This window comes from Lissotriton vulgaris, chromosome 2_1, assembly GCF_964263255.1.
Source record: "Lissotriton vulgaris chromosome 2_1, aLisVul1.2, whole genome shotgun sequence".
In the NCBI taxonomy this organism is placed as follows: Eukaryota; Metazoa; Chordata; class Amphibia; order Caudata; family Salamandridae; genus Lissotriton; species Lissotriton vulgaris.
In genome coordinates this window covers 2,021,959,593-2,021,986,728 of record NC_141687.1, presented here as the reverse complement: position 1 = coordinate 2,021,986,728, position 27,136 = coordinate 2,021,959,593, and the positions used below count along the sequence as shown (strand labels likewise).

Below are 27,136 nucleotides of genomic sequence, written 5' to 3'. Positions count from 1 at the left end.
TGACAGGTGTGACTCCTAACGTCCGCTATCATTAATGAATACAGACGTCAAAATACTGGCAAAGGTGCTAGCTACGCGGGTACAATTGCTGTTGCCGGTCATGGTCCTGCCGGATCAGTCGGGGTTTGTCCCAGCCCGCTCTACAGCTCAACCTGCGTACGCCGTTTGCGGTTCTGCTCCTTCTGGAGCCTACTCTGCCGGCTGCGGCAGTCCTTTTGGATGCCGCGAAGGCTTTTGAATCTGTCTCCTGGCGATACATGATTGCGGTACTGCATCGTATATGGGTCCCCTATGTCTACACTAACTGGATTAAGTTGCTATATGAAAATCATGTAGCTCGGGCAAGAATTAATGGTAGAACGTCTGACCAATTCCCAATTCGGCGAGGTATGCGGCAAGGCTGTCGCCTATACTTTTTGCAATAGTATTGGAACCTCTGGCCTGCATTTTGCGACAGCGGCATGCCAAGGTGGCGCTGTGATTCCCTCAGCGGCCATTGGCAGTGTCTATGTATGCTGACGACATGGTTTTGTATGTACGTGAGCCTGCCATATACTTAGAACAGCTTATTAGGGAATACCTCCGCTTTGAGCGGCATTCGGGTTTGGGGATAAATTGGGATAAGTCAGTGATACTTTTCCTGGCAGATTCCACGCAACGTTTTGATCTGGAGTTCCCACTATTATGGAGTGACGAGCCTGCTAAGTATTTAGGAGTGTGGATGCACAGGGATCCGCACTGTGTACTGCGCGAGAACTATGGCACAGCGATTACTCGGCTAGAAGACCAGGTGGCCCGTTGGATTCGGCTGCCGTTGACCTTTGCAGATTGTGTAGCCCTATTAAAAATGGTAGTTTTACCCAAATTTTTATATCTCTTCGCTACCATCCCTATAGTGTTGAAACCCACCTTTTTTACCACACTTCGCGGCATATTGATTACTCTTGTTTGGGGAGAGAAAAAGCCACGCGTGAAATGGGATGTTCTTACGCGCCCCTATGAGCTAGGAGTTTTTAAGGTGCCCGATATGAATGTCTATTACTTATGTGTGCAAGGACAATACGCGTTTTATTGGCAGAATGCACCTCTATATATACTGCATGTGGCGGTGAAGGCTGGGGCAGTCCCGCCAGTTCCCCTGCTGGTGATGATTGTCAACAGTACATCTGATTATGAGATGGGTGAGATAGATACAGTGCTTGGGAAACGTGCTTGGGAAACGTGCAGTGCGGCTGCCATTGTATGCACCGTCCATGCCGCTTCTGCATCATGAAGGGATATCGGTATCTAGTGAACCAGGCTCACTTAAGGTATTGCATGAGGCAGGGATACATACGATGGGGAATCTATATCTTGCTGGCAAATTTATTGATTCGCAAACTCTTGTGAGTGGCACCACTAGGCCCTTTATGGTGACATTTATATAAAGTCGCTTAAGAGCTGCGATCCGGGCCTTGTATCCTGGGTTTCCTGATGAGCCCCCTGCTTTGACAGCGCTACAGATAATGTATTCTTCCCCCCTTAGAACTAAATTGATTACCAGGTTTTATAGTGCTTCTCAGGCTGATGAGGCGACCATAGCATTGGGGTCTATGAGACGCCGGAACGAGATGTAGCTGCAGCCGCTTACTGTAGAGGAGTGGGAGACATGCTGTCGATTGACAGGACAATATGCCTCTAATGGTAATCTGAGGCTAATTCATTACAAGTATCTGCACCAAATGTATTATACACCGCTGCAACTTTACAAGTATGGGCTTCGGGCCTCATCCTGCTGCAGGTGCTGCAGTGTGGAGGATGCTGACTTTTGTCATCTAGCCTGGAGTTGTTCGAAAGTGTCAACCTTCTGGGTAGAGGTTACAGCAGAGTTGGGGAGAATGGTTGTCGGATCAATACCTTGCTCTATCATTGTATGTCTCCTGGGTAATGTGTTGACGATAAAATCTGTCACTCGAAAACTGGTTGCTATGGGCCTGCTGCTGGGGCGGCACAGGGTCTCGATTCACTGGGACGGTAGACCTGCACCCCAGATGGCGCAATGGTTGAAAGATATGGCCTACAGCCGGGACCAACTGCTCTGTTATGCAGAGGAAATGCCACAGGCTTCTCGACCACGAGACATTTGGGGCCCCTTCACTAGCTATGTACTGGCTCATTCCTCAGATGACTGATGACATTCTGGCTTACACTATCTCATGCCTCAGCTGTGTGATTTTTACTTTCCCTATAGGCTTTTAAGAAATTGTTGATTGTATTATTAGTATTGTGCATTGCAATTAAGTATTCTGTACTATGTCTCGCTGGATGAATTCTGGATCGAGTTGTTCTTAAATGAAAATGTATTAATAAAAATTTTAAAGATTGTATTTGTAAAGGCTGTAGATATGACTTTTTTATGTTGACATTGAAGCCCAATTGATGCAGTAGGTTTAGCATGGTCTGAGTGTGTTTTAAACACTTTTGATGTGTGTTGGCTTTGATGAGCCAGTCGTCTAAGTAGGGGAATACGTGGATTTGCTGACTTCCGAGATGAGCTGCCACTACTGCTAGACATAAGTACTTAGAACTGATACTGTTTGCCTGCTATCAGAAATCTGAAATATTTCCGATGAGCTGGATGGGTTGGAATGTGGAAGTATCCATCTTTTAAGTCAGTGTGGACATAAAATCAACTTTCTGTAGAAGTGAAAGCACTTGTTGAAGCGTTACCCTATGGAAATGTTCTGACAGTATGTACTGGTTTAACTGTCTGAGACTCAAAATTGGGCTCAAGGAGCCATCCTTCTTGGGGATTAGAAAGTAGAGAAAGTAAACCCCTGAACCTTTGTACTGTAAAGGATCTGGTTCTATGGCTCCTGTTTCTAAGAGAGAACGCACCTCTTATTCGAGTAACGAGTGGTCTGCGACAGTTTGTGACTGAGAAGTGGAATATTTGGAGGATTGGTGGTAAGCTCCAGCCAATAACAATGTCGGATAAGATCTATCACCCATTTGTCGGATGGTATGGATTGCCAACTGGGGAGAAACTGTTGAGGTTTTCCCCCGACAGGTGTTAAATAACAGGCGGGTGAGGGCAAGTCAGTGTTTGGAGTGGTTTCCTCTATAAAAACCTCTAGAGGGAGAGGATTGGTTGTTGCCTTTACAAAAGGAAGCATTTGGGTCTGAGGATGTGGTTTTGGACCCTCCTCTGTGACAGGATCGACAAAAGGAGCCTCTATATGATGGGTATTGGAGCGCTCCCATGAACTTTGCTACTTCTGTGTCCTTTTTCATTTTTTCGAAAGCCTGATCGACTTGAGGATCAAACAAGTGTTGTCAATCAAAAGGGGTGTTTAAAATGACCTTCTGAACTTCAGGTTTAAACCCTGAAATCTTAAGCCATGCATGCCTTCTGAGGAGAATGTTGGTATTTATCTCCCTAGCAGCAGCATCTAGAGCACATCCGATGGAAGAGTTAGAAATGAATTTGCCCTCCTGAACTAACTCTTGTGCTTTGCTTTTGTGTTCCTCTGAGAGATATTGGAGCAATTGCTCCATCTCATCCTAGTGTGCCCTGTCGTCCCTAGCTAGCTAGTAGGCCCTGTGTGTGTGCAATGTGCCAGTGGTTAGCAACTTGAGTGGCTACTCACTTCCCCGAGCATCTATATGTTTCGATTCCTTGTCCTTGTCTGGGGGAGGTGCATCACTAGAGATTTGTGAATACGCTTTTTTGAGAGCATTGGACACTACTAGGGAGTCAAGAGGTAATTGTCCTTTGATAAACACAGGATCAGATGGGGAAGGTTTATATTTTTTATTAACTTTGGGGGTTAAAATAAATGCTTACACAGTCTTTGAAGATGTCATCTGCATGCCTCATCATGCCTTTTACCATAGAAGTGTTTGACTTGACCTGTATGTAGCCCCAAGTGTTTCAAATAAAAAGTCTTCTTCTTAAGACTCTATGTAAGGCCACCCCATAATACTCTGCTGCTCTAGCAATAAGTTCTTGATAAGCCATATTATCATCTGGTGTTGATGGCTTTATGGGGTAAAGGTCTAGGTCAGTATTCCCTGGAGGGTCAATGGTGTGTAATCATTCAATGGGTCCAGAGGCAAAAGAGTGTCTTCTTCATCAATATCATCCCCTTTAGGCTCTGTATGTGGCGATCCCTAAAGTGTTATGTGTAAGGGACCTTGAACTGGTAAATCTGGAGAAGATGGTGGGGAGGGGATTGCAGGGTAGGATAAACGGGGCTGGTAGCCATGTTCTTTTTCTTTTTCAGAGGGATTATTTCTGCAGGGTCCTCTGAAAGAAGTTTGTGTTTGACTGATGTTTTGGCAGAAATATGTCCTGTATCAGGATGGATATAAATCTTCTTCTGTTTAGGATCTAAATTTTCTCGGAAAGGATGTCCTTTGATTTCGGTGCTGAAATCGGTGTGCTTTTGGGAGCGGAAGGTCTCAACTCCGAAGCATGTTTTTGTTTCAAAGCAGAGGGTTTCGGCTCCAAACCAGATTTGTACTAGGAACCGAAGTGTTTCGGCTCCAAACCAGATCTGTCCTTCGAACCGGAGGGTTTCGGATCCGAAGGTGATTTTGGCCGATTTGATCCCGAGCCGGAAGGCTTGAAGATTTGTTTCAGTGATGAGCCAGAAGGCAGGGCGTCGGCAACGTTGTCTCAGTGCCGACCTTGGCCAGAAGGCAGAGGTGGTGCTGTAGCCTTAGTTTTTTTGGAAAAGGTTTTTGGGGGCAAGGGGTCTTCAGTACTCATGGCACCCTGTCACAAAGTCTGAATCCGACTCTGGGACAGAAAAGGCCTCTTCTTTTTCTGCCGCTTCAACCTCTTAATGCTCAGATTCTTCACTGAAAATATCCGGAGTGTGTTTAATGCTTTGGTGTTGCATTTCTCTTTGTCGAGCCTGCCGATCACCCAGAGTTTTCTTCAACTGAAACAACTTACAGGCGTCGCAGTCTTCTTCCTTGTGCTCCGGTGAGAGGAACAAGTTACAAACTTGATGTAGGTCGGTGTGAGGGTACTTGGCAAGGCACCGAGGACAGAGTTGGAATAGAGTTCGTTCCATCAGTGGAAGGGTGGACCAACATAGCTAGGCCCGAAGGCGGCCCTGATATTTCAGACTGAAGTTAGGGTATTTCCTGATCGATTTGATAACCAGAGAGCAGGGAACCGTGTTTGAGAACAATACCGTCGAGGGTAGAGTAGATTGAGCACCAAGGGGAACCCAAAGAATGGTTTCGAACCGGGGCACAACAATGCACTTCCAAACTCGAAGGCAGAAAAAAACAATCTAACAATGGAGTGAATGCTCATGTGCACTATCACCAAAAGGAGTCACCTTACCTCGTGACTTGAAAGACTTTTTCTAAGAAAAACAACTTGCAAACATCCGGACCCAACACTAGATGCCCGGAGTATGTAAAGCATGTGTACCTACAGCACACATGCCTCGAACATATATTTGTTGAACACCGGTTCAGGTTTATAATTCAACTAACAACGAGATAGCTAATTGAGAACTGGACCTTTCACCATTTATTTACAAAATCACAACCATGTTTATTTTTTAAACATGGTGAAGCTGAACCTGAAATAAAAATTCGCTATGAATTCATGCCCTATCAGCTTAAAATAATTACTAATTTGGATTGCAGTCATTGTTTCAATAGCGTGTAAGAGAATGCTTAATGATAATTAATTGCCACTATACAATAAACTCACGACAAGCAAAAACTAATTGATTTTAAAAAGCCCCTCAGCTTTATCTTGACTTTTGACTTTAGCAAAATATTCTGACTGAACACTTTATTTGTTGGAAAATATTTAAACATTACAAGTTTGAACATGGTATCACAAACCTTGCTGCAACTGACATCTCCATTGGCTCCGGTGTGTGATACATCTCTAAAAGTCTTCATATTGATATCTGGTAATGGAGATCCAGTTTCTATCTCGGATTTAGGATGTAAGCTTCTGTTTTCATTTTTGTCTTGTTCTTTGTTTTCTTTTTCTATAACGTCATTTTGCTTTATCTCTGCTTCCTCCTGTTCCCTTCTAGCTTGTTCTTTTTTTGCTGCCTCTTCTATTGCTAGAACTTGCATTTTCTTAATTTCCCTTTCTCTCATTTCACGTTCTTCCTTTGCATTTTGTTCTGCATGTTCTATCTTGAGCTTTTCTTTCTGTTCTTCTTGAATTTTATCCATGCTTTCTTTATCCAGGTTACCCTTTTCTTGCAATTTCCCAGATTTTTCATCCTCCCTCACATGAACCTTTGGGTCAAATGGTGGCTTTTTTGTTCGATCAGGAATAACTCTTCCATTCTGCATAGACTGTTTGTCAGTGACTTTATGTTCACCTTTTATTTCATTACCGGCAACCTTCATTGAAGGCTTCTTAGTACGATCAACCTGGAACGGACAAATAATGAATTAGGAATGTCAGATTTTGAGATGTAAAGACAACATAAGGGTCCCTAAAGAATGAATGGGAAAAGGCTAACATCCAAAGGTTGTAGAGAAACTCAAGTACATTTTAAAAGCTAAGAGATAAGGGGAACCGTACACATTAAATACTCTGAAATCACCATGAAAAGCTACAGGTTGTTTTGATGTCTTATTTACACAAAGGTGTATCTTCCTGCTTACTGGGTACAAACCTAGGCGGCTGTGGGCCACTAACACTTAGCTATTCAGTTGTCAGAGGTAAAAGGACATTATGTATAAGGGGTGAATTATTTAGAATGCAATGGTTACCCTGGGATTTAGATAGTATTGTACTGCAATTAGAAGACACAATGAATCTATTTGACTCCATCAAAGGCATCAAGTAGAACAGTTGCAACGTATTCACGTGGACCACAGGTAAATACACTTAATAAACTAAATTTACAATAAGATTTATTATATTGGCTATTCTTTATCTACAGGAAATGGAAGGGCTATGGGAAAACAATTAAAGAAGTACATATAAATCCAGAAAAAAAAGTTGCTCATGTTTCGTAACAATAATTTTAATGTTTACTATATCGTCAATCAGATTCTATGTCAGGACCGGAGGCTTCGGATTATGCTTTTCTCTCTTCGCTGTTTATTCTATAAAAAACACATAGCAGCCAAAAAAGCATCAAAACTTGAAAAATTTCATTTATATCGCCAACACTGGGATATTAGGAAAAAACATAATAAACAACATCTTCTTAGAACTACAATTTCCATCAGTCCATCACGCGGTAGTCCTTCTATAGTGTCCATAGTCTCAAGGTAGGGCGTCCATCTTGTGAACTCCTCCTCTTTCTTCGCTGCTTCGCAGCCAGTTAAGTGCTATTATTTTCTTCTCTCACATAATTGTGTGTGGAGATTTCTTTGCGATGTGTGAATGCTTTCCTTCATAATGTTTGCTATACGTGGTATTTAGAAGGCTCTGTGCGCCTATGGTTGGTCGATTTTGCCGTTTCAGGTTTTTCTTCGCAGAGCCCTTGATCGCAGGGACGTTTTCGCCCCTTACGCGATGTCCCCGTGTGTGCAGCGGTGTTTGTTGTACCGCTAGAGGGAGCCGTCGCGTCTCGTTTGCCCGGCGCGGTTTCGTCTCGCTGACAGGAGCCGCGCTGGGGAGAAGGAGCCGCGCCGGAGCCCAGTCTGCCGCCTAACCCTGACGCCCTTTCTGGGTTGTATTTTCCCCAAAATAATTGAACGCCCCGCTGGGGTCTGTATCGGCGGTTCAACCGCGCTGACGCCTGCAGGCTGAATAGAGCACCGTGAAACGGCTCAGGCGTTCTTTGAGGTATTTGCTTAATTCTGAGCGCGCTGGGAGGCGGCGTGGACCCGGTCTCTAAGAGAGGGTCGGCGCGCTAAAGAGGCGGTGCTGCCTTTGTGATTGCCAGGTTCCGCCAGCGCAAAAACGTTGCTAACCACAGGTTAGCCCATATTTTGGCCCAGTGAGCGCCACCATACCCTCAGTTTTAGCTTTACTTATACTTTTGAGCAGGTGCATCATGGCTGAGGGGTATTATGTTGAGGAAGATTAGTCTCATCACTACCTAGAGGATGATGAGTTTTATACGGCTGTGGATCACTCTATATATAGATGTGTACAAGAGATAGTGGGGCCTATGGAGGACAGGCTCTCCACCCGCATAGTGGAGGAGTGCGCAAAGTTAGCGCCAGTGCCTGCAGGGACGCCCATGTCAGACCCAGGGAAGCCACTGGCGCCTAAGAAGATTTGTAGGGATGGAGGCTCCGGGGGTGCGCAGGGTGTAGATAAGGACGCCTTTGAGCGCCTACGGGACGCTTTTCTGGCTAAGGCGACCGTACCTACCCCTGCGGCACTCCCGCCCCCGGATCCTTCAACATCAGCTGGGACTGCCCTTTCCTCCCCGGGAGGGAACTCCCCCACAGACACGGATGAGGATGATGAGGATTCGGTGCGTTCTTGGCGACCGTCCAGCTCTGCGACGGAGTTACCCAAGGATACTTCAGGCATGCTCGATCCGGATGACATAATTCATCCGCGGTCGGCCGCTTGGGCGCCTGGGGACAAAGTCGCGCAGTTTGTGGCGGGTCGCCTCCGCAAACCCTTAGAGAAGGAAGCGCGGAGTTGTCTGAGAGGGGAGTGTCCCCGTCCAACGTGGGAGGGGAAGGTAGCCATGATCCCGGAGTTGGACGGGAAAATGGCCACGTTCATGGCCAAGTTTGTTAAGGACCCCCGTAAGGGGATTGACCGCTCCTGGCACTCATGCCAAGACAAGTTGTTAGACGCAATAGGCCCGATCACAAAGATCTTAGATATGGCAGAGGAGGCCAAAGTGTCGGGCACTCCCATATCCCCAGAAGTGCTGTTGAACTGGGTGCAGAGGGCGGTCATATTTTTAGGAAGCGCAAACTGCGCCCTTTCGACGGAACGGCGGCGTTCCTTGCTAATCAAGTTGGATCCCAAATTGGGGGATTTGGCCTCTTCGGAGGCGGGCGCCGTGGCGCAAGGGGGTCTCTTTGGGGAACCCTTTATCAAGGAACTGGCTAAGTTTGTGTCTACATTCCCCTCTTTGGACAAGGCCCAGTCCACTATTAAGAGGGTTTTCCACCAGCGTTTTTCCCGAGGGGCTGGTCGTGGTAGGGGCCTCACGACCAGCCGTGGCGGTCAGAATCAACCCAACAAGGGGCAGGGCTCAGGCAGAGGCCAATACAATACCTCTGCGAACTACACCAATTTCTACCCGACCAGGGGTCAACGCTTCCGAGGACGTGGAGGATTCAGGAACGACGCAGGAGGTAACAATTCCCACGGTGAGTGTGATTCCCGCAGATCAAGTTTTAATTGGGGGAAGGCTGGCATGTTTTCCAGAGGCTTGGGCGGCTATTACGGCGGACGCGTGGGTTCTTCGAACCGTGCGTGGTTTCCGTATAGAGTTCTACGATCAACCGCGCCAGCTAAGGCCACCTCGTCCCATAGTTTTTTCCCAGTCAGATGCGCAGTTGATCGACGAAGAGGTCTCAGCGCTATTGCGCAAAGGGGCTATTTGTCGAACAACGCGACACCCCTGCGGATTCCTCAGCAACATTTTCCTAGTGGAGAAGGTAGACGGGGGCAAAAGACCAGTAATCAATCTCAAAGATTTCAAAGGCTGGTTGGTATACAATCATTTCAAGATGGAGGGCATCCATCTTCTGAGGGACGTATTACTTTCGAACGACTGGATGGTCCGCTTGGACCTCAAAGATGCGTATTTGGTGGTACCCATCCATCCTCAGAATACAATACTCTAAAACATAGCCGGTCACATACTAGTCTTTTTTCAGTGTCTGTCGATCACATGATCGCAACCGACAGAGAGTATACAAACAGGACGGTAACACTTCTGCTAATGGCGTTCCGAAATTGAAGGACCCCGCATAGCGATTACTAAGACCTTTAAGCATAAACTTCAGGTTAGTGAATTTAACACCGCTTGTTTAATCTATTATCTGACGGCCAAACGAAAATGAACAACACGCTGATTTTCTCTTTCACTTATGTTTAGCGTTTCAATACAGAACGAACAAAGACTGGCATGTAAGTTGTTTTTACGCAATTATGTTTCCATATAATCTGGTTTTCATTTATGTACGTGGATAGTACCAACACATCAATAGAGATGGCACACAAACATATATGCTTTAATTATTTCGAACTGAAAAGGTTATAATGGTTTTGACATTCGCATGACTTATATTTACAAATAAGTGGTATTTACTTCTTTCTACCAGTGTCAATCCCTGATGAAGGGCTCCAAGTCAGCCCGAAATGCATTGGATTCAATTTATAATGATGATGCCTCAGTGATGAACAATGAAATTATGTAAATGAACTTTAAACCTTTTGAAAAATCGAATAAATAAACTAATTCAAACCATGGATAAAATTGTGTGGAATCCTCTGATGTTATAAGAGGAGAAAGAGTGTTCCCAAAGGGATGGTCTCAGTGACCCACTGGAATCACGTTTATGTTAGTTACTAAAAGGCGTGTTTAGGGGTAATAACGCCACCTGCGGTGAACCTAAGAACAGACAAATCCTCTTAATTTAAACAAGCTGTGCATCCACCCAGAACATTTTGCTTACCCATCCATCCTCCTCACCGCTGTTTCCTCCAGTTTCTCTGTAAGGACACGGTCTTCGAGTTCACAGCCCTTCCATTCGGGCTTACCTCGGTCCCTTGGTGCTTCACCAAGCTGTTACATCCAGCGGTGGAAGTCCTGCGGAGCCAGGGAATTCGGTTGATCGTGTATCTAGACGACATCCTACTGATGGCCCAGAGCCCAACCAAGTTAGTACTTCAACTCACTCAAACGGTCTCCCTGTTACAGGGACTGGGGTTCATCATCAACAAGGACAAGTCTGTCTTCACTCCCCCCCAGAACATAGTGTTCTTGGGGGTTTGTCGTGGATTCTCTACAAACGTCACTCAGTCTTCCATCCAGGAAGATGGCCAAGATCAAACACGAACTGCGACAGACGATCTCCAAGTCACACACCTCCCTTCGGCAGATTGCCAGGGTGGTAGGGCTTCTCTCGTCTTCCATTCAGGCAATCTTTCCGGGACCCCTTCATATCCGGGCCCTTCAACGACTCAAAGCGCATCATCTGCGCAAAGGACTGCGCTACGATCACCTCCTACCTCTGTCAGTAGAGGTCAAGGAGGAAATGGCTTGGTGGCTTGCCCATATGGAGGCGTGGAACGGTCGGGCGATCTTCGGGTCTGTGCCGGACTTGATGATAGAATCCGACGCCAGCAGGTCCGGCTGGGGCGCCCGCTGCAGGGATTTTTCCACAGGCGGCGCTTGGTCATCCGACGAACAAAGGCTTCACATCAACTGCCTGGAACTTCTGGCAGGATCCTTTGCTGTCCGTTGCTGGACCAGGGATTCCGCGAAGTCATGTGTTCTACTGAGAATGGACAACGTCTCAGCGGTTCGGTACGTGAACCACTTGGATGGTCCGCGATCACGAGCGCTAGCAGATCTGGCGAAGGATTTTTGGGACTATTGTCTGGCCCATCAGATCTCGGTAACGGCAGAGTACCTTCCGGGACAAGCCAACCAGGTAGCGGATTGGCACTCGCGATACCTGTGGGACTCCAGCCTTTGGAAGCTGGATGTTCAAGTGTTCAACTGGCTGGAGACAATGTGGGGTCCTTTTTCAATAGACCTATTTGCGTCCCGACTGGACTTCCAGCTACCGAAATTCTTCAGCTGGAGGCCGGACCCTCTGGCGGAGGCCAAGGATTGGAGTCAGGAACGGCCGTATGCCTTCCCGCCCTTTTCCATGGTAGTGCGGGCGGCAGCCCAACTTCGCCGGCAGATGGCGGAAGTGGTGATGGTGACGCCCGTGTGGAGATCGCAAGTATGGTTTCCAGTTCTTCTGGAACTTTCCTGGGATTCTCCAATCCTACTCCCCCGGCTCCCTCGTCTTCTCCTCAATCCGGACGGGAACTCTCATAACCTCCTCGTGCAGGGTTCTCTCCGCCTCATGGCATGGAGACTTTCCGGAGACGCTGGTCGCTCCCAGGCCTTTCGGCTGAAAACCCTTTGTCCAAAGCCTGGGCAGGTAGTACCGCAAAGAGGTATAGATCAGCTTGGACCAGGTGGGTTCGTTGGTTTCTTCGACGGGACTTGGATCCCATGGTCGCAGGCGTTGTTCCCATCCTGAATTTCCTGGCTGAGTTGGCAGCGGACGGTTTAGCCTACCGGACCATTAACGCGATACGTTCTGGGATCTCAGGAGCTCATGAGAAGTTGGATGGAGCCCCGGTTGGGGAACACTCCCTTGTCTGTAGACTCCTTAGGGGAGTGCGGCTTTCTTTACCCCCGGAGCCGCGATAATCTGTCCTCTGGGACGTCAATGTGGTGCTGAATCTTTTTCTTTCATGGCAGCATAACAAATACCTTTCTATGCTCCTCTGTTTGGTGTCGTGTCGCAGGGTCTCTGATGTGCGCGCTTTAGATGTCTCGGCTAGAGTGTTTTCCCCAGATGGGGTTACCTTTACCGTAGGCCGCCGCACAAAGTCCGCAACAAGGTCTATTTCTTATCCGGCCTTTGCGGACGTCCCCAAGTTGTGTGTTGTGCAGTGTCCAAGGACGTACGAGATTGTCACTGTGGAACTTCGCCCTCCGGGTGAACGACAGCTCCTGATTGTGCTAAGGAAGCCACACAAGGCTGTATCTTCCCCCACTATATCCCGTTGGGTGCGGTGGGTATTACAAGAAGCTGGTATTGATACTAAAAAATTCGGAGCACATTCAGCTAGAGGGGCCATGGCCTCAAAAGCTTTTTCCCTGGGGGCACGTTTGGAGGACCTAATGCGAGCTGCGGATTGGTCCTAAGATTCCACCTTCAAAAGGTTTTATTTCAAACCGGTGGTAGATATTGCGAGTTTGGTGGTGAATAAGCTTTGAACAAGCATAATCCGAAGCCTCCGGTCCTGACATAGAATCGAAATTTGCCTAGCTTAGTGACGGTAAGTTTCAATTCTATGAAGGACACGGAGGCGAGGATTACCCCACCCATACCTCCTGCGGAGATCCCCCCGTACTGATGTAAGTAAACACCTTTTTGCTTGAATTTCAGTCAGTTGTTGATGTAAACACTTTTGCTTGAATTTCAGTCATTTGTCATAGTACAAGTTATGCCTTGGTCTTCAGAATTTTGGCGGGTCTGGCAACGCTCACGCTGTTGTGTTTTCTCCCGCCAGGTAATGATGGTGCAAAGCAGGACCGTTGAGACTTTGGCGTGACTCGCGCGAAGAAAGAGGAGGAGTTCACAAGATGGACGCCCTACCTTGAGACTATGGACACTATAGAAGGACTACCGCGTGATGGACTGATGGAAATTGTAGTTCTAAGAAGATGTTGTTTATTATGTTTTTTCCTAATATCCCAGTGTTGGGGATATAAATGAAATTTTTCAAGTTTTGATGCTTTTCTGGCTGCTATGTGGTTTTTATAGAATAAACATCGAAGAGAGAAAAGCATAATCCTCGCCTCCGTGTCCTTAATAGAATTGAAACTTACCGTCACTAAGCTAGGCAAATTTCGATTCTTCAAGGTTTAAGATACTCTAGGTTTTCAACAATACCTTCAGCCACCTGGAAACGGAGAATGCTATAAATCCATCATCTCATAAGTAACATAGGGCTGTTCAATAACGGTTTCACCCTTGTCTTGTGTACAGTCTTTTCGGGTGAGGAAAACTAATGAAGGTAGGTAATATGTGTAGGAAAGTGCCCCTTTTTTGACATGGTCACCCCCACGCTTTGCCTGATATTTTATGCGCTTTTGACTGAAGGGCACTGGGTTCCTGCTAACCAGGTCCCTAGTGCAAGTGCGCGTTTATTTCCATAAAACAAGGTAACTGCTCAATTGCTCACCAATTATCACCTCTGTAAGTCCCTGGTACCCCTGGTACCTAGTGCTTGGGTACTAAAGAGGGTCCCTAAGGGCTGCAGCACGTATTAAGCCACTCTCAGGAACCCACCATCAAACTCATGCAGACTGCCATGGCAGGCTGCCTGAAATGGTGCAAATAAATATGAAAGCACAACATGGCACACACCCTGTGTGCCATGTCCACAGACACTGCAGGCAATATATGTAGTTCACCCCTACAGCAGGCCTTATAGCCCTAAGGCAGGGTGCATTATCTGCATGAGCAGATATGCCCCTGTTCTGTCTAGTTCAATTACTAGAGAGAACAAGTGAAAAGGGAAGCCATCTTAAGTAAATGCACTAGGCACATGTCATTACGAATTCCCCAGCTACATTGTGACTTCACTGAAACCTATGGTGCTTGGTATCAAATACTTTGTCTTAATAAAATCATACTGATGTCAGTAGTGGATTTATTAAGATATGCACAAAGAGGGCACTTTAGAGGTGCCCCCGGAAAACCTATCAGACTCTTAGTGTGCTGGCTGACTGGTATCATCTAGCCTAACCCCACAGACAAGTTTCTGACCCCTTGGAGGTGAGAGTCAACGTTCTCAGAGATCAGAAACAATGCCTGCTTGAGCAGGAGGTGTTTACTCCTCCAGCTGGATGGCTAGTGAATCTGTATACCAAGGCCAGAGGCTTGAAAGCATCTGCCGCCTTCAGTTTGCCCCGGCTTTCCAGAGACCTGGGAGATGCTACCCCCTGCCCTGTAGCTCAACTGGCACCAGGACAGGCAAAAACATTGAATTGCAAGTAGGCATGTTACACCACAATGCTAATGTCACCCCTAAGGTGGGCTGCTTCATGTGCTCCACAAAGGAAGGATTACACCATCTCATTTGTTGACTCTCTGTTCAAATGTCTAACACTACCCTCTGATAAGTCTAAACTGTTCGCCCACACCACCACAAAAGAGAGCTTTGGGAATTATTTATTTAAGCACAGTAAACGAACAAAGATTGTCTTGACTTTCTACATAGTGTACCTTATTTTGGTACACAACATAAAAAGCCAGCTTCCTACAATATGTTCTTCTATGTTGTACTTATTTCTGCAGATTATCATCCCTGACAGATTGATACCGATATGATCACATTAGCAGGCTAGCCAGACAAATGCAACGGGTGTGTTCTAGACAAAGACATTTTTTAACTCCACCTTGTAAAGTGTTAATTTCTTGCATCATACTGTAGTCCTTTAGTGAACTTATGGAGCAAAATATGGCTGGCACTCCCACTGAGACTGCAGACATCTCTGTTTTGCCTCTTGTGAGACTGTTTCCAGTGCCTTCACGAGGCTCCTCATTGGATATTTCATAGTAAAGTTTGATAAAGAGCCTAACCCCTCTGAATGTTGTTCATCTCGGTTTACTATTTTAGTCTCAACAAATCCAACAATGTGTTAAGCTTCGTAGGTTTTAATGACAGAGGACATGCAGTTGCTCTTTGTACCATGACAGGTGAACAAGTGGAAAAAATATAACTAGTAATATCAGATGAATTAGTGAACCCACTTTAAGAAGAACCAATGGTCACACTCCAAGAATGGCTTTGTTTGACAAAAAATGTTTATATGGTAGCTCTCCTCCATCCTCCTCGCCAACAGTACGCGTTGGCAGGTGGAAACCAGAATTCTAGGTGTCGGAAATGAGAAAACACTGTGCATGGATGTGTGTAATATACTCAGGCTTACTGGACTAGCACATCCCACAAAAGTATACCTTCATGGGCCACACTGCAGAACATGTATATCCCTCATAGGACTTGGTGGCTATAACAAAGTCCTTGCTTGTTTGTGGCAAAATCCAGCACTTTCTAACCCTTACCAAAGCCACATGGCCACATCGCACATATATGTGACAGTGCTGCACAATGGAGGAACCTAAGGACCAGATGGGAATAGGGAAAGGCTGACCGAAAGAAAATTAATGAGCTTTCTTTAATGATCTAGATCCAGCCTGCCCATTATGGAATTTAGATTGAGAATTGGTCCAATTTGTACTGAACAATTTTGTCATCCAATATAGTAAAGAGAGTTGGAAGAAAGGGGGGACATTAGGAGGGGGGAGGAGGGTTTCATGTGTAAAGGAGGCACACCTGGTGAGTTATGGGTTTAAATAGACATAGTGAATAAAAAGAAATCTATAGCTTCTGGACTATGTTACATAATGACATGACTGTGAGGCCAGGGCCAAGAAAACAGTCTTTAGTGTCTATAGGCACTGTGTCGATGGACATAGGGGATTAAATAGGCTTATCATAAAGAACACTGAATAGTTTAGATAAATTTGCCAGCACTTCCAAGAAAGATGAAACTAAAAGGATTTAAATAAAGTAAGATGTGATTCTTCAGCCTAGGAAGGCTGGAATACCACAAATAACCATTGGTCCACTTATCATGAGCTAAGGTAAAATGGATAAAATATATTTATGATAATAAATAAGTGCATATTCATATTTCCTATGGAATATGGGATCTCTTTCAATTGTAAAAAGGGAAACGCTCTAGTGAAGGTCTGAACTAAAGTCACACTGTGGAATTAATTAAATCTATCCCTAATCCCCAATGAGTTGTTAGACCCTACTCAATCGGGCTTTAGAGCCACTTTCTCCACCGAATCTGCACTTCTCCTATTGGAAGAAATATTGAGACAGAATGCAGACAAGGTTCAGACTTCGGCTCTGATATTACTTGACCTGAGTGCAGCCTTTTACAGAATGTCACATGACATACTAATCCGAAGGCTTCAGGAGGCCGGAATTAGAAGCAATGCCCTAAAATGGTACAGCTCCTTCCTAGAGGACAGATCGTTTTAAGTTACACTTAAATCCTTTGTGTCGGATCAGTTCCATTCTACAAAAGGGGTCCCCTCAGGGCTCTATTCTGAGCCACACCGTATTTAATATATACATAAAACCCCTGGCTGACATCACAAAGGCATACGGTTCAATTGATGTTGGATGCCGACAACACCCAACTAATAGTAAATTTGTCGGACCCCACTGCCATCACGGCGAATAGTCTGCTTATCTGAGGTTGCAGTTTGGATGATCGACAATCGCTTAAAACTGAACGCTAACAAAACTGAGATCTTACAGGTTAGAAGAATTCCCTCTATTTGGATATCAGCCTGGTGGTCACTGTCTCTAGAACCCCCAGCTCCAAAACTCGAGGCAAAGAACCTGGGAGTAATCTTCGATTCAAAATAAATTTTTGAAGACCAAATCAGGAAAACGGCAGGGCAATGCTTTGGCACCCTTGAGATTCTGAGAAAAATCCTTGATCTAATTCCCACCGGATCGCGGAAAATCATAGTTCATGCACTTATCACCTCCCAGCTTGACTAAGGTAATATACTTTACATAGGCGTCCCGATACGGAGTCTCTCACTGTTGCACCAAGATCAGAATGCAGCAGCTAGACTAATTCTTAATCTCCTGAAAAGATTGTCAGCTTCCAGAGCCCTTAACTTGTTATTGGCTTCCAGTTATGAAAATAATCCGCTTCAAAGCTTTATGCATATGTTGCCGCAGTTTAAATAAACTGGGCCCAGCTACCTTCACTCCTTAGTTCAAAAATATGATAGGTTCCTACTCACAATCTCAGATCCTCTGATGCCAATCTAGCAATTGTGCCTAAGATCAGGAGGGCTAGAATGGGAGCTACATTTTTTGCCTATATAGAACCCAAACTTTGGAACTCCCTTCCTATGGTTCTCAGAGACTCCCACTCGGAAACTGACTTTAGGACGAAATTGAAAAACATGGATCTTTAGCAACGACTTTCAAATTTCATTAATTCTGTTTAAGGCATTCCCTTTTGATATTGAAGAATCTTTACTATATTCTTCTCCAATGAGAATTTAGGGTCCAGAGCGGCGACACCGTCTGGTGTAATCATACGCTTTATAAATGATCTTATTATTAGTAATTACCAAAATTAGTTCACTCAAATCAGACAGTATACTCAACACAGTTATTTTGCTTTAGTCCCCATCTCAAGACAACAATATATGGAAATAAGCATGCATCCAATAAAACCATTTTTTGTGCAGATATGAAAAAGTGCAACCTTGCAATAAAATCTTAATTTAAAAAATCTTTTACATCGTTTTAAGAATCTACATATATTCAATAACACAATCTTTAATTTTTAGGAGATAGACGCAAGGATAAAAAGTCACTCGCTTAAAATACATTATAATGCCTAAAACAGGAAACTAAATATTTTTCACATTACTGGCCAAGACAGGTACATGTAAAAAGAATAAGATTAAAATCCTGCATTCCTTTGTTACAGAGTGGACATGTGTGTTGATCATAGGGGATACCACTTCAAGCTCCTAGTACTGCCATAATTGATCATCTTTCTGCTATCAGTAAAATGATAGCTCTTTTAATGTGATGATCGGAGGCCATCAGTAAATTTGATTGTACTTTCCCTACTATGGCCATTAGTCAGTATATTGTTGCAACTTTTCAAAGTAATAATAATTCTTTCTTTATTCAGTAACATAAGTGACCATAAAAGATACAAGCAAACATTACAAACTAGGAAAGACACGTCCTAGTTTAAAATAATAATTACATCTATTGCACAACCCGTTATTAAAAAGTTGAGAGTGAATCAAGCAACCTCACAGATTCATAAACAGTACACAATGTCGATTTAAAAGGTACTGCATAGGCCTGGCCGAACACAATTCAATTGGGTCTAGATCTGTTAGCGGCCCGCAGAAAGCTTGTCACTGCACCTAGGGTAAAAGTATTTGGCAACAGCTGTAAATACAAGAGTGCCACTTTGGCCTAAACTTCAGATTCTTTAAAAGGGGTCAGAGGAATTGTCTTCTTGGCAAGGAAAAGAATTTACACAATAGTACAAAGTGTAATCTGTCCTGTGGAGATCTAGTATCGCAACCACAGGGTTCGCTTTGATTTGGAGGTAAAAAACCTTCTGGGATGCTAAAATAAAATGAAGATAATTAAATCTAAAACGAGTGATTAAAATCTACTGTGAGCACTAGTAAGGGAGAAAAGAGAATGTTCCATACCCAGGACTGACTTTAACATATGATAAGCTCTCACTGAAGGTTTTCTTAGCGCAATATTTTCGCAATGAGCAGAAGAATATTTACGATATAAGTCATTTATAATGTTAACATCCCTGGGGCTTATAGTATCATGTGCAAGAAAAATATGTGACCTCCCTAGAGCATGAAAAGACTCCTTTACATAACGTACCCTGGGGATTTTGTTACCATGTTCCAGAGAAAGGCAGTCTGAGAGAATCAAAAAATTTAGATCTGGGACCTCCTCAACACCCTCTCGCCAGACGTCAACTTCTTTACAGAAACCTGGACAAACACCTCCTCTGCCCCGACATCGCCACAGCCATCCCCAATGGATACAAGATCCAAAGGAAGGCCCGTCCAGGAGGAGGACTCGTCATCGTGCACAGGAGCTCCCTCCAACTCTCCACCTCCACCACGAAGGACTCCTTCCCCATCGCTAACACCTTCACTTCCAGAACCAAACCAGCCCTAGAACCACACTCCGCTGCACCCTTGCCTTCAGACCCCCTGGACACTGCACTTCGTTCACCACTACCGTCGCTGACCTCATCGCACCCCACGCCATCAACCTCCATGGACTACATACTCGTTGAAGACCTGAACTTCCACCTCAACAACCCCAGCGACCCTAACTCCACCACCCTCCTGGATAACCTCGCCAACATCAGACTGAAACAGCTCGTCACCACGCCCACCCACAGGGCAAGACACACCCTCGACCCCATCTTCACAGGAGGTAACAACATCCACTGCAGCTACACCACGCCTCCAGGGGAAATGGTACTTTATTTTATCAAAAATATCATCATAAAAGCATGACATGCATTCCATACATATACAAGATTGAGAGATTAAAATGACCAAAAAGTGATAAGACTGCGAATTTTAAAACTACATTGTCTTTCGGCGCGTCAGAAGAGGTTTTAAAAAAGGCTTACAACAAACCAAACAACATCCCCCTTTAAAAGGATAGAAAGCAAAAAGCTATTCTATGCTGAATAAGATTATATTTTTTCAACAAGATGAGCTAGTACCTGCGAAAGACCCGACCACAATGAGGGATGACCAGATCACCCTTTGAAACACCCAGAGACCTACAGGACACTATGCCTGTGGAAACTGTGTCGCTTGCCCCTTCACTTTAACAACAAAAGAAGTTGATATGGGCACTACACGTCCACGGAAGCTGAACACTTTTCTAACTGCAATACGGAAAACGTGGTATATCTCTTGATCACGACTTTTGGGTTACACGTAATGCATGGTGACACTTCAGTCTGTCTCTATTTCATCTCTCGTTTCTTCGACTTCCATATACATACCATCAGTTCATGTCACCTGGTGCACTCATCGATGTTTATTTTGTTCACGAGTAACACCAACGGCATGTTTCCAATCCACCGAGTAGGGGAGTTAACGGTAGCACGTTTTGTTTACGAGCACGATTCACTTATGATAACAAAGTGCACATATCGATGGAGTAACTAATACGGTCCTGTTTTACCCCTTGTTTTCAGACCCCTAACGAAGGGTCATAATTTTCAGACCCGAAATGCATTGGGTGGATGTAAAATTATGATGAGCCTCAATATTGCGACATAACATCTACATTATGCATGCAAGGAACTATTGTTTGTAATTCGTTCTGTACAATGAATTGAAGTATCCACAAGGTCGAATCAAAATAAACCGAAGTTGGATAAGAAACCAACGTGTTTTGTTGTTTACCGAGCGCATAGTCCAGAGGGCAGGTGATCCTACCCACAACACTTGACATCTCTTGATATGCCCATGTAACCTGAGATATGTGGGCAAGACCACCCGTAAAATAAAGACCCGAGTAAATGAACATCGCAGCACGATAAGGTGTAAAAAGACCAATACTAAGCTTACCAAACACTTCCTGGAATGCAATCATAAACACACTGATCTCAAGTGGGTAGTCCTTGAAGTAATAGAGAAACAAAAGATGGACTTGACGAAACCACTACACATCAGAGAACAGAGGTGGGCCTATCGCCTCCGCACATGGAGCAAAGGAATCGATGATGAAATACTGTGGCTTCAACTTGCACTGTGAACTAGACTACATAAGCCTTTACCACTAAATAACCAATATAAATTCCACCTTTCCACTCACATACATAGATATATAATTGGCACCTACATATTCTTAGGGTTTACCAGCAGCCTATGTCGCCATAAGAGTGTGCCTGTTATTTGACCTAAACCTCAGGGCCCCTGCAGCGCACTATGAGGTACCCAGTGGACCTTTAGCCTATGTGCCTGGCCTTATTAAAACTTGGAAAAATCTGGGTTTTATATGTCCCAGTATAAGAGCGCCCCAGATGCACTATTACTTGTTTATATGAGTTACATACTCAGAAAAACGGGCATTAGGTAACATCCAACTACAGGTTTCCTTAAGTTATATACATATCCCCATTTGCTTAGCTTGATGACCCCAATTCAGAAAAAATTCCTCGGGGATGACTAAAAAGTATTTTAATTACTGCCCCGTATTACGTAATTATCCCCGGTAAACAAATAATTTCGGCACTTAGCGCATAGGCGTACCAGTGCATGCTATTGTTTTTCACAACTTTGCCCGTGCACATGCTTCACTCTGTGACTCTCTCTTTTCGCGCATGCGCGAGTCACAAACATACGTCCTCCCATTAACACGGGTCGAGAGCACAGACAACGCCTTTGGAAACGTACGCTGCGTAATCGCACAGGTAGTAATGGTCGGAAGTATATGACCGGAAAGACCTTGTAAGGAGAGTCAGGCAACGAGGCAGGTCTTTAGATAGCGGTCCGCTAGACACCGGATGGCCCACAGCGGCTACCAGTTAGTATCATTAGGCACCAATTAACTCAAATTACCTCACGCTGGCTCACTATAAAATCCCCTGGTAAAACCAATCAGTCAACATCGAGGAGAGGAAGAGGACGCATACAGGTGGAGCAGTGGAGAGCAGATCACCGTACAGTAAGAGTGAGAACGCGGGAGAGAGTGTGATTTATTTTCAGGTACTGGCTTAGGAAATAGAAAGAACTTTAAGTTCTTCTGAAATGGCAACATCATGTAAATGTTTTTCTTTTTTCTTTTCCTCATTTTGAATTTCAGTCTAGCTCTGGACCAAAGGGGTCTCCTGCCCTCACCCTCCCATGGGGAACCTAGTTCCTTTTCTAGGGTAAGCAAAGGCGCGCAGATGTATAACAAAACGTTTGTTTTCACGTATAGCCTATCACATAGAGTGCTTTGTGAACAAGGTTATGTTTTCTTTTATCTTTGTGCAATGTTTTCGCTACACAAATTTTAATATCTCATTTCAGGCTTTAGAAACGAAAGCCATCTTGCAGTGGAGTGTGTTTTTACTTCACCCCACACAATGGATTTCCTCCTACCATAGTTTGGTGAGAGTGGAGCCCTTAATTACTTACACCTAGGTCCTGATGAATGCCACGGACACAACTGGGCCACCAGGCAGAAACATGTTGACGCTTTGATATCGGTGGGGGGACTATTATATCCCCAACAAACCGACCATGTTTTTAAAACACCATACAGATGCCAGCAATATTTAAATTAATGTGACATCTGTAATGGATTTTTAACTCAATATTTCTTTATATGGGCCCCCAGTTGGTTTAGAAGTGCATCCCTGTAGTCAGGTGTAATGCCGCCCTCTACCAAACCAAGTTTTTAGAGGGCGAGGACTGGTCAATGATGAAGCATGACACCAGGTGGTGTGGGAGACCAGTCCTTCACTTTCTGTGAGATGCCTGCACTCACGAACTGAAAAATAATTGCTCTTAGACCCTTTGCACTAGGAGCAGCTCTGTTGTGTTTAAACATCGAATAACACTTCCATGTAGGAGAAAACCGGGACCTTTGCTAGTGTATGCCGGCCAGCTTTAAAATAATTCTACCTAAGACCCCGGGGGCCTGCAATTTGGACATAAGACTTAGTAAAATTAACGGACAAATCCAACCTGTCCATAAAAGTAACAAACCCATCTAATAAAACCTGCATGCCCGAGCCGTATGGGCCGTGAGCACCGCTTTGTCTGCATAAAGTAAAACTGGCAAAGATCTCCTGCCCACTCTTGGGGAATCCACCTGGAGAGGTAAAAGGGCAGCTTCTAGACCATTAATATACATCAAGAATAAAAAAGGGGCTAAGATACAGCCTTGATGTACTCCCCCGAATGCAGTCAAGATGACTGATTAGGCCCCACTTCTGAGAAAATCTAACTGCTTCAGTCTTGTGAGCATGAAGAGACATGAGTAGTGACACAATGGAGGGGTCAACTCCTAAGGAAATTAATATGTTCCACAGCTTGCTTTGATTAACTTATTCAAAAGCGGACGCAAGGTCCATAAATGCAAAAAACAAAGCACTCTCTAGAGTCACTGTATATTTGTTTATTTTAAGATTAAGGCATTGGTCCGTAGTTTACATGCCTGGACGAAAGCCAAATTGGACATCCTATAAGATCTGATTATCATTAACTCACAAAGAGAGTCTAGATAAAAGAACCCGACCCAACACCAGGACTACGGTATCATTAAGGGAAATCGGGCGGTAAGATTGTAGATTATCTTTGGCCTCCTTTTTGAAAATTGGTATGATAGCAGCAGTAGACCAGTAGGGTAATGTCCCTTTCTGGGCTGCCGCATTTAATACTTGGGTCAAAATTGGGACCCACACATCAATATCACGAAAAAGATTCAGTGGGATCCCATCAGGTCCAGTGCCTTATTCTGCAACAACAACTCCATGCTCGAGTATACCTCGTCCGGGTTAAAAGCTAACTGGTGTAACAATGAAGCTGGTGAGTAAATCTGCCCGGGGCTCATCCGGAAGTCCTGCATTATAAACAGTTTCAAAATGGGAAACCCACTGATCTGGGGTGAAATGACGACAAACAATAGGTCTAACTGGCTCCACAAAGCAGGGGCTATTAATAGTCTTCCAAAAGAGTGTTGAATCCCTCAAAAAGCCTGCTTTAATTAAATCCTCCAATGCCGGTTTCTGTAGTAGGATCCTACAAACTTTCAGCGCCCCTTTATAGAGCGCCGGAAAGGAGTCACCATGGCCTTGTCCCGGAGCTCCTGTTTCAAAGCTTCCTTCAGCAGCCTTAGGGCCAGTGAACACTTGGAATCAAATCATGAAGGGGAAGTCAGGCCACGTCCCGCCTTGTGCAGATTAAAGGCCAGAAACTCCCTGGGCGATGGAGGCAAACGAGCTTAAGACTTCCTTGTTGGGGGATTAAGGGACCCAAGCATATACATATCTCCTGCTGGCAGGTGGAAAAGATGCTGTGATTAAAGGCCTTGACATCTATAGACCATCGTAGACGCCTACTCTGGTCCGTGGGGATTAAAAGTGCCTGGGACTCTCAGGAGCCCATCAGGTGATTAACCACCCCTATCATAGAAAGTGTCTAGGGACTGTGAACACTAAAGGGACTATGTTCTATGTGAAAAGAAGCAGATAACCCACCCAAGGGAGATGTCACAAAGATAAAATCTATAATAGTGGCAGAACCTCGCCCTTTGTATATCAGCGGCATTAGAAGAATAGACCTGGTAAAATCTAAAATGAATATTCAAAAAGTATTTAACTCCTCCCCTTCCGTGGTGTGCTGCATGTGCAGATCATCTGATACCAGTCAGGGCTGTGCCTTAGGTAGGCAATTTTAAAAGTATGGGCAGAAGTGGAAATTAAAATCCCCCACCATCATGAGGTTCACATGCTCAAAACCCTCCCCCTTTAGGGAGTCTAAGGCATAATTTAAAGAGTCACCCTGTTTGCATTATAAAAATGTATTATTACCAGTGGGAACGCTCACCCTATGGACAACTTTATGCTCTGTAACACCTGGGAATCCCACTTCATATATTTAACAAAGAGGGGGACGTAGGGCTTTTGGGGTGGTCCAGCATACATGCCCCAAGGATACAACCAACAAAAAAAGAGTATGCTGTTCCTCAAAGGTGAACATCCCGTCGGGATGGGTAGGTTTTAAGCATATGGATGCCAGCTACTGGACACTGAGCCTGCTGGTGTTTTAGCCCGCCAGGTACTGTTGAGGCGTGGCGATATTGAGCAAATAGAATGTTCGAGGCATGAGGGCTGCTGAATTCATATCTGTGCATAGATCGCCGCCTAGTGTTGGGTCCGGATGATTGCACATTGTTGTCCTGGAAGAGTCTTCGAAGTATCACGAGATAGGTGGCTCCTCCCCTGGACTACAGTGCGCATGGGCAACCTCTCCATCCCCAGATTGTTTTTTTCCGCCATTGGGTTCGGATGTCTAATCTTAACTCCAGTTAAATAACTTGTACTCTTTCTATTCCTAAGGCCAAAAGGCCTTCTTATCGTCGGTATTGTATCGTTCGGTGCCTAGCCCTTTCGGTTCTTCGATCGGCGTTGAAAGAAGTTTCTCTCGACTACACAGGCCCAGACTACATCGACGATGGAACGGACCCCGTTCAAGCGGTGCCCCGTTTGTCATTCAAAGTATTCGAACTTGGATGTGCACCCAGTGTGCAACACCTGTTTGTCCCCCGACCACGACGAGTCGAAATGTTTCGCCTGCTCACGGTTCCGCTCAAAAAAGACCACCAAACTTCGACGCGCAGCACGGCAGTCGGCCCAGCGGTCGGCAGCAGCGCCTGCAGACATCTTCGATGCCGGGGACGAGGAACTCTTCCAGGACGAGGAAGAGGCGGAAGACGACGTTCCCGAAGAACTGTCGGAGCCGGCGTCCGAGCAGGACTCCAATTTCGAGATGGACGAGCCAGATGAGGAGTTCGCCCACGACCAAGGCGTCGTCGAGGTAGGGGACGACGATCAGGCCCTTGCGGCCGTTGATGACGACTCCGGTGGAGAACCGAGTCCGCCCGCAGTTCCGGGGCCTATCATTATCATTCAGCCCTCTCCGGCTCCGGTAGAGGCATCGCCGAAAGGCCTTAGCCAAGATCCATCCTCTCGGTCTACAGCCCCGCGACATAGCCAGGCTAAGACCTTTCGAAGGAGCCATCGGTCGATTCCGCGAAATCAAAACCGAAACAGACGGAGCATAAATCGAAACCGAAACTGCTCAAAATGGTGGTCGGTTCGACGTCGACGTCCTCCTCGAAGGCTGTCGACGACCCTTCGACGCCGAATATACCTGTCGGCGCCAAGACTGGGCCTTCGAAGCAGGGTTCGGCCACCAAGACGGGCGCCTCGAAGGCCTCGACGTCGGTGCCCGCGTCGACTGCCACACATGGCGAGAAGGGCAAAGGACTTCCGTTTGGAAAAGGTCTACAGCCACCCCTCTCGGGGCTCAAAACTGGGCTGGCGAAAAGGGTCGAAGTCACGGGCAAGGATGCCCCGACTTTGTCGTCGACGCCCAAGGATGGAGGCGCACCGCGCTGGGAGCTCGATTCGACGCGGTCCAGCGAGCGGCCTACACAGGCGTCGAAGAAACCCGAAACGAGCGCTTCCGGTTCGAAGCATGCGGACTCGACGCCTCTTAAGTTTGGGCTTCCGCCCACGGCCCGTCCAAAACAGCTCGAGGTTTCAAAGGTGGCGAAGGTGTCCTCCCATGCACAGGTCGTCTATCATGAACCTTCTTACGACAACCAGACAAAACTGTTTATTGATTCGGAGTCGGGCAGGCTTACCGTCCACAAGCGGAAGATCGCGCCTGAACATCCCTTGGAAGGTTACAAGATTCCCCTCAAAAGGAAGACGGTCTCCACCACCTCTCCGGTTCTTGTTGAACCTATTCAGGACTACTAGCACCATACTGTTCAATCTCATACACAAAGTGAGGAGGACTTGAATGCGGACTATAGCCAAATGGGCTTCTCTTACCATACTGACACTGATCAAGATGTCTCAAATCAATGGTCAGGAGCGGGAGATCAAGGTGATGACCCTGATGACCCCCAAACCGCACCAGACTCTCAGTCCTACATTGTGAAACCATCACCAACTGAGGACACTGTTGCATTCAATGCTTTGATTGAGCGGGCAGCCCTCAGCCATGACGTCGAGATGCATGCTGAGCCAGTGGATGAGGATTTCTTGTTTGATACCTTCTCCAC

At 45.6% G+C, this 27,136-nt stretch overlaps 1 protein-coding gene across 1 annotated transcript in view; it reads right to left on the bottom strand.

Annotated features, from left to right (window-relative positions):
• USP8 (ubiquitin specific peptidase 8) overlaps positions 1-27,136 on the bottom strand; it is a 580,270-nt gene that overhangs the window by 321,854 nt on the left and 231,280 nt on the right. Inside the window, exon 10 of the mRNA XM_086958250.1 lies at positions 5,857-6,405. Coding sequence (XP_086814376.1) covers positions 5,857-6,405 — 549 coding nt within the window. The remainder of the gene's footprint in view (positions 1-5,856; positions 6,406-27,136) is intronic.